Consider the following 8,435-nt stretch of genomic DNA (forward strand, 5'->3'; position numbering starts at 1 on the left):
GTGCCCCAGCAGTGGGCAGGGGGGGGGGCAGGGTGCCCCAGCAGTGGGCAGGGGGGGCAGTGTGCCCCGGCAGTGGGCAGGGGGGGGGGGGCAGGGTGCCCCAGCAGTGGGCAGGTTTGCACTCTGCTCACACACTGTACACTGGGCGGTAGCAGCTGTGTTTGCAGTTACATGGTGTCCCCTGGCAGTCCTGTGGCAGTGAGCGTGCACTCACTTCTCCTCCCTCCCTGCCTGGGACAGATGCAGCATTGAGCAGCACGTGAGCCCATCTGACAGCAGCAGAGGCAGCAGCTGGTTCTCCTGGCACTGGGCGTGCTGCTGCTGCTGTCACAGGGAGGGACACACCACCACTGCCCCCACCAATCAGCACACTGCATCCCCTCCCATCCATTTAACCAGAAGCTGGAGCTCCTAACACCATCATATCCTTGCAGAGGAGCAGACACTGCTCACCCTGAGCCTGGCAGCCCTCACCTGTGCCCAGAGACAGCCCCCACTGTATGGACCCTCTGCCCAGCTCTACTCTTCTGTGGATCTAAGTTCAGTTGGCATGGAGAGAATCCCCAGTGCTCAGCCTCCGCCTGCCTGTCTGGAAAGATCTGGCTCCTTGTCTGGGTAAGTTGTCTTCTCTGTCTGCAATCTGGAGTTATAGCAAGAAATGTGTCCACCAAGAAGCTGCCTCTAACAGCAAGGGGCAATAAGTTCTGTGAGATGCCACCTGCAGCGAAAACATGGGCTCGCCCCAATAAATACCTGTAAATCCAGACTTGGACTATAGCCCTCCCAGGACACGAAGAATAGATATAGGGGAAACCATCATCTTCTGATAGGAGGCTACCGCAATCTATAGGGTCCTGTAATATCCAGGGATTCCTGGTGGCAACTATTGGATTTGAAAGTCACTTCTAATATTGGATTCTGTCCATGGAGGCACTTTCTTGCAGGGCTGTGGGATTGTCCTGTGACATGGCTGTATAGGACCCTGCAATGTGTCGTGCCAGCAGCTATGGGAGTAATGTTAAGAACAATCCCTATAGATGACATTGTATCAGTTTCTTGCCGCTGTCGGATTTTCCCGTGATACATTGTAGCAATCTAGAAGGGCTGTATAGGATCTGTGATGATACACGGTAGAGATAATAGCAGGACTTTCGTCTTAATATAAAATGTCCAGCTGACAAGTGTCACATTATATCTCATTAATGTCGTGTTATGACCTCCTAGAAATGCATTCTTATTGACCGCTCTGGTGCAGTTTTCCATTTTCTTGACTCGAGCCCTTTTCTGTCGTCTTGTAGGATGGATTTTGCACATATGTATCCAGTCTTCAAAAGCCGAAAAGGGGTGAAGCGATGTGAGGAGGGCAAGGTGAGAACTTTTCTAAAACTCTTCCAACTCCAGTGATTGTCTAAAGTGTGTGATTTCCATTGTGCCTGATACTGTGTGTGTGTGAGGTTTTGTTACATTGTGTCTGTCTGTGTGGAACTTCTGGCATTGGATGATGTGAGTGACAGTGGGGTGTGAAGTTTTATCTCTCGCTCCGGTGGGTTTTTTATGGCTTGCCATGTTTTATAGTGTCTGGCGAATAATGAGTCTGTACACGGTGTACCAGCTCCCTCCTCGGTGCAGCCAGTCTGCACGTTTGCCTACATGTTCCTTGTGGGGTGTGTGTGTGATTACAGCCTCACGTGTACCATCACATGTAGCGTTCTGTACAATGTCCCAGTCTGAACATTAGGGGGCGCTCTGCACACCAGTCTGTCTACCTCTGTCCTACATTGGTGTGATATGCATATCTGTTTTCTTAGCAGGAAACTTACAAGCTCCCTCACCGACTTATTGAGAAGAAAAGACGAGACAGGATTAATGAATGTATCTCCCAACTCAAGGACCTGCTGCCAGAGCACCTCAAACTTACGGTGAGTAACGGCGGCACGCCAATTGGACTCCGGACTGTGGCCTTGTTGATAATTCAGGATTTTGTAGAATTATAAGGGTTTTTCTACTAGCAGCATCACATGCATTCACGGCTGGTGCATGTGACAAGCACGGGATGTGCATCGCAGCCTTGTGACCACCACACTCGGGGCTCCTGCAATTATGGAGCTGAGGCCGCCTTGTGACTAGTGGCTGCAGATTATGTAATCATTGCATTGTCCTTAGAGCTGACCTCACACGATCCAATAGCTTGCATCCTAGATAAAAGATTTCTTAACCTGACCCTTAGATATTCCTCTGCAAGGGAAGACCATTGAAGGGACATCTTCTTTCTCCAGCCCTTGAGGAGCTGGACTCTTACAAAAGGTCTTTCACAGCTAAACTAAGAGTCATCCCTTTCCATCAAGTTCTACAAATCCCTTTCAGAGACCACTAGGACTTGGTGACAACCAATATGGTGACCACTGCAGATGTTACAAGGGTTGTCACCCAGCTTTTCCAGACCCTTGAATGATGGTTTACTTAAATTCTCCCTCATTTAGTCGAATGTTGAATTCAGAAGTCCAGGAAAGCCGTGTGACAACCTCTGTAGGAACGGTAATGGTGGCCTTACATTTCCTAAGAGGGTCTATGTAGGGAGAAAATACTATTTAATGGCCGTCCTATAGTCAGACATGGTCTTATCAGGAAACTTCTATTTGGCCATTGGGTTGGGATGAGTTGTGGGCTGATGTAGTTGCGTCTCTTTCTCTTGGAGATGTTGGTTGTTGACCTGATCTCTTCTTTCTACAGACGCTGGGACATCTGGAGAAAGCGGTGGTGCTGGAACTGACCCTGAAACATGTGCAATCCTTATCCAACCTAATCGAGCAACAGCAGCAGCAGATCCTCACTCTTCAGAAGGGTCAGTATCTCTTCTTGTCCTATACTACACCACAGTCTGCTCCAGCCGGTACCTGGACCTCAGCGCTTTGCCCCGGTGTAGCTACCAGCTGCAGATGTGGAAACCATATTCCCCAATTGGGGATAAACTTTCAGTCTTTGCAGAAGAGTAACAGTGCCATTTAGGGATCTTATTCTTAAATTTTAATACCTGATGTCTCCATTTACCAGGTGGTTCATCCATGAGCAGCAAATCCTCAGGCGAGGAGATGTTTCGGTCCGGTTTCCAGGTTTGTGCAGAAGAAGCTCTGAGATTCTTACAAGGAGGAGAGAAATGTGAACTTGTCGCTCACCTCCATCGCGTGGCCTCCGATCTCAACCACAGTCCCTCCAAAGTTTCCAAACTGGATGAAAAACCCAGTCCTAAGCCTCAGGCCACCAACTGCGTCCCTGTTATCCGACGCGCTGCCCCCCTGCAATCCGGAGAGCAGAGTGGCACGGACACGGACACTGACAGTGGCTACGGAGGAGAAGTGGATAAAGTAGACTCCAATCAGGAACGACGGGGTGTCATTAAGGAAGATGCCGCAATATCCCCAATATTAGATAGAGTCATCAAGCAGGAACATGAGGACATTCCAAAAAAGAGGCTCAGGCTGGAGATGGCAGATGATGATCTCAGATTCGGCAGCAGTGACCTTCCTTCAGTGGGGTCTTACTCTACTCAACCACCCTTTTGTTTCCCCTTTTATTTGATACCCCCTACACCCTCTGCCTATCTGCCTATGTTGGAAAAATGTTGGTACCCGGGATCTATGCCTATGTTATATCCCAGCTTATCCCAGACTAGACTGCTGAGCCAAGATAGTGTCCCACAAGTTCACTCCCCAGAAATGTCATCCAAGGATTCTTCTGCCTTACTACAAGCACTTAAACAGGTACCCGCAGTAGGTGCAGACCCCAAAGACTGAGGAGAGATGAGAAAAAAAAAACACTTTGTACTGCTATATTGTCACAAACGTTCTGGGGAACCCCTGGTATGAGACTGCAAAAAAAAACTGGGACTCACCAGGATGAGACTCTGCAAGAAAAACTGGGACCCACCAGTATGAGACTCTGCAAAAGAGACTGGGAACGACCAGTATGAGGCTCCTCAAGGTGGTGACAATGTCTGTGTGGAGAGGACCCTTGCTTTAGTGACCGGGATTCACTAAGAGGATGTCCAACAGGAGCAAAAGACAGTGTCTTGACCAACGGTGTGGAATTACAAGATGAGCAGAAAGCGCTTATTGCACCTGGTATGGCAGAACTAGGAGACAAGAAAAAGGCCTGCGCCCCATAATAAGTGAAGGCACCCCCTCAAGCATTGTTGATTTCATCTCCACTCATGCTCAGCCTGGTAACTGGGATTATCTGGGCTTGGAGTTCTGCAGCAGCTGAGGCATCGGAAATCAATACTCACTCATCTCCCAGTTTAAGCAAGTTATACAGAACCTTGCTTGCAGCACTGAACTTGAAGGGGCTTTATAAACGTTTTCTGCCTGTGATCCGACCTGCCGGCCCTTCGTTTTCTGCCCCGTGATCCGACCTGCCGGCCCTTGCTTCACTTGCCGTACAGGATGGGGTTGAAGGCTCCAGTAACCTGCACTTTATAATAAGAATATTAGTTGTGTTTCCTCCCTCCAGACTCTCGCCAGTTTCTGGGCTCGGAGAGGAAAATGTCAAGTATAATAAATATTTTTGAAAAAAATAAAAAAATAAAAACTTTTTGCTGAAATGTTGGTGCCTTTAATATTTCAAAATGTAGAGGATTGACCAAGTAAGTCCCTGTGTAACAAGGAAACTGTGGACTGGGTCCAACCAGCCGCCGCCTCCCTTGCTCTCCCAGGGTCAGTGTGACACGTACGCAAGGTGTGTGACTCACTGCTCCAGGTGCATGTAACAATAGGTCCTTTCTCAGGAACCCAGCAGGGGAGGAGTTAAGTGAAGGTGTGGGGCTGCCAGCTTTTGGCACTTTGATGTCAGGCAGACAGCTCAGTTCCCCTTCACTTGTTTTGACAGTGTCACCTCCCTGTCACCCTGTGCATGTTGACACAGTCAGGCTTCCGAATGTTGCTTTCATGTGAAGCCTGAGGCTAAATGTATCTCCTGCTTCCTGGAATGAGACGTGACTGGCAGCAGTTCAGCAGCAGATTGCTGACACCGTGCACAATCATCCACCTCCGTCACTTAGCACCTTACTCCTCTTACTTCACACTCCCAAGTGTGCACTTTCCCTGGGACCTTCCTTGTCCTGCAGCCAATGGAGGAGTCTGGACACTAATGGTTACACAGGAAGATATTTACATGCCATGAACAGTGGAAGTTGAGGTCTGTGGCCAATAACTCATTTCACAGAAGGGCGGAGGACAGACAGACACTTGCAAATCCACGTGCACACTGTGCGGGAATAAGAACACGAGCGATCCGAAGCTGGTCCAAAAAACATCCAAGAGGTGCAACAATGGCTCCAAAATGTGCAGGACACTAACCCCTAACCCTGTGTACAAGAGAAATGTGTAGTACCAAAGAGTACTTACTACATAGGGGCAGTATTATAGCAGTTATATTCCTGTACATAGGGGGCAGTATTATAGTAGTTATATTCTTGCACATACTGGGCAGTATTATAGTAGTTATATTCTTGTACATAGGAGCAGTATTATAGTAGTTATATTCTTGTATATAGGAGCAGTATTATAGTAGTTATATTCTTGTACATTGGGTCAGTATTATAGTAGTTATATTCTTGTACATAGGATAGGGGGCAGTATTATAGTAGTTATATTCTTGTACATAGGGGGCAGTATTATAGTAGTTATATTCTTGTACATAGGGGGCAGTATTGTAGTAGTTATATTCTTGTACATAGGATAGGGGGCAGTATTATAGTAGTTATATTCTTGTACATAGGATAGGGGGCAGTATTATAGTAGTTATATTCCTGTACATAGGGGGCAGTATTATAGTAGTTATATTCTTGTACATAGGAGCAGTATTATAGTAGTTATATTCTTGTACATAGGATAGGGGGCAGTATTATAGTAGTTATATTCTTGTACATAGGATAGGGGGCAGTATTATAGTAGTTATATTCCTGTACATAGGGGGCAGTATTATAGTAGTTATATTCTTGTACATAGGGGCAGTATTATAGTAGTTATATTCTTGTACATAGGGGCAGTATTATAGTAGTTATATTCTTGTACATAGGGGCAGTATTATAGTAGTTATATTCTTGTACATAGTGGCAGTATTATAGTAGTTATATTCTTGTACATAGGATAGGGGGCAGTATTATAGTAGTTATATTCTTGTACATAGGATAGGGGGCAGTATTATAGTAGTTATATTCTTGTACATAGGGGGCAGTATTATAGTAGTTATATTCTTGTAAATAGGATAGGGGGCAGTATTATAGTATATTCCTGTACATAGGGGGCAGTATTATAGTAGTTATATTCTTGTACATAGGAGCAGTATTATAGTAGTTATATTCTTGTACATAGGGGCAGTATTATAGTAGTTATATTCTTGTACATAGGGGGCAGTATTATAGTAGTTATATTCTTGTACATAGGATAGGGGGCAGTATTATAGTAGTTATATTCCTGTACATAGGGGGCAGTGTTATAGTAGTTATATTCTTGTACATAGTGGCAGTATTATAGTAGTTATATTCTTGTACATAGGGGGCAGTATTATAGTAGTTATATTCTTGTACATAGGGGGCAGTATTATAGTAGTTATATTCTTGTACATAGGGACAGTATTATAGTAGTTATATTCTTGTACATAGGGGCAGTATTATAGTAGTTATATTCTTGTACATAGGATAGGGGGCAGTATTATAGTAGTTATATTCCTGTACATAGGAGGCAGTATTATAGTAGTTATATTCTTGTACATAGGAGCAGTATTATAGTAGTTATATTCTTGTACATAGTGGCAGTATTATAGTAGTTATATTCTTGTACATAGGATAGGGGGCAGTATTATAGTAGTTATATTCTTGTATATAGGATAGGGGGCAGTATTATAGTAGTTATATTCTTGTACATAGGATAGGGGGAAGTATTATAGTAGTTATATTCCTGTACATAGGGGCAGTATTATAGTAGTTATATTCTTGTACATAGGGGGCAGTATTATAGTAGTTATATTCTTGTACATAGGATAGGGGGCAGTATTATAGTAGTTATATTCTTGTACATAGGATAGGGGGCAGTATTATAGTAGTTATATTCCTGTACATAGGGGGCAGTATTATAGTAGTTATATTCCTGTACATAGGGGGCAGTGTTATAGTAGTTATATTCTTGTACATAGTGGCAGTATTATAGTAGTTATATTCTTGTACATAGGGGGCAGTATTATAGTAGTTATATTCTTGTACATAGGGGGCAGTATTATAGTAGTTATATTCTTGTACATAGGGGGCAGTATTATAGTAGTTATATTCTTGTACATAGGATAGGGGGCAGTATTATAGTAGTTATATTCCTGTACATAGGGGGCAGTATTATAGTAGTTATATTCTTGTACATAGGGGGCAGTATTATAGTAATTATATTCTTGTACATAGGGGGCAGTATTATAGTAGTTATATTCTTGTACATAGGAGCAATATCATAGTAGTTATATTCTTGTACATAGGGGCAGTATTATAGTAGTTATATTCTTGTACATAGGGGCAGTATTATAGTAGTTATATTCTTGTACATAGGGGCAGTATTATAGTAGTTATATTCTTGTACATAGGGACAGTATTATAGTAGTTATATTCCTGTACATAGGGGGCAGTATTATAGTAGTTATATTCTTGTACATAGGGGGCAGTATTATAGTAGTTATATTCTTGTACTTAGGGGGCAGTATTATAGTAGTTATATTCTTGTACATAGTGGCAGTATTATAGTAGTTATATTCCTGTACATAGGGGGCAGTATTATAGTAGTTATATTCTTGTACATAGGGGGCAGTATTATAGTAGTTATATTCTTGTACATAGGGGGCAGTATTATAGTAGTTATATTCTTGTACATAGGGGGCAGTATTATAGTAGTTATATTCTTGTACATAGGGGGCAGTATTATAGTAGTTATATTCTTGTACATAGGGGGCAGTATTATAGTAGTTATATTCTTGTACATAGGATAGGTGGCAGTATTATAGTAGTTATATTCTTGAACATAGGGGGCAGTATTATAGTAGTTATATTCTTGTACATAGTGGCAGTATTATAGTAGTTATATTCTTGTACATAGGAGCAGTATTATAGTAGTTATATTCTTGTACATAGGGGCAGTATTATAGTAGTTATATTCCTGTACATAGGGGGCAGTATTATAGTAGTTATATTCTTGTACATAGGGGGCAGTATTATAGTAGTTATATTCTTGTACATAGGGGGCAGTATTATAGTAGTTATATTCTTGTACATAGGGGGCAGTATTATAGTAGTTATATTCTTGTACATAGGGGGCAGTATTATAGTAGTTATATTCTTGTACATAGGATATGTGGCAGTATTATAGTAGTTATATTCTTGAACATAGGGGGCAGTATTATAGTAG

General features: G+C 43.1%; 1 protein-coding gene across 2 annotated transcripts; it reads left to right on the top strand.

Annotated features, from left to right (window-relative positions):
* Positions 1 to 263: 263 nt before the first annotated feature.
* On the top strand, positions 264 to 4,597 carry BHLHE40 (basic helix-loop-helix family member e40). 2 transcript variants are annotated; one of them, XM_073564505.1, is made up of 5 exons: positions 264 to 615; positions 1,299 to 1,368; positions 1,809 to 1,919; positions 2,731 to 2,842; positions 3,052 to 4,597. In XM_073564505.1, exons 1-5 carry the CDS (start codon positions 551 to 553, stop codon positions 3,789 to 3,791), a joined length of 1,098 nt encoding a protein of 365 aa, XP_073420606.1. In that variant the 5' UTR covers positions 264 to 550; the 3' UTR covers positions 3,792 to 4,597. The 2 variants fall into 2 exon arrangements, with proteins under 2 accessions (XP_073420606.1, XP_073420607.1); XM_073564506.1 differs by having other exon boundaries at positions 267 to 615; positions 1,812 to 1,919.
* The last annotated feature ends 3,838 nt before the right edge of the window (positions 4,598 to 8,435 follow it).

The sequence above is a fragment of the Dendrobates tinctorius genome, unplaced genomic scaffold (genome assembly GCF_039654945.1).
Source record: "Dendrobates tinctorius isolate UK_male_01 unplaced genomic scaffold, ASM3965494v1 ptg000455l, whole genome shotgun sequence".
Taxonomy (NCBI): domain Eukaryota; kingdom Metazoa; phylum Chordata; class Amphibia; order Anura; family Dendrobatidae; genus Dendrobates; species Dendrobates tinctorius.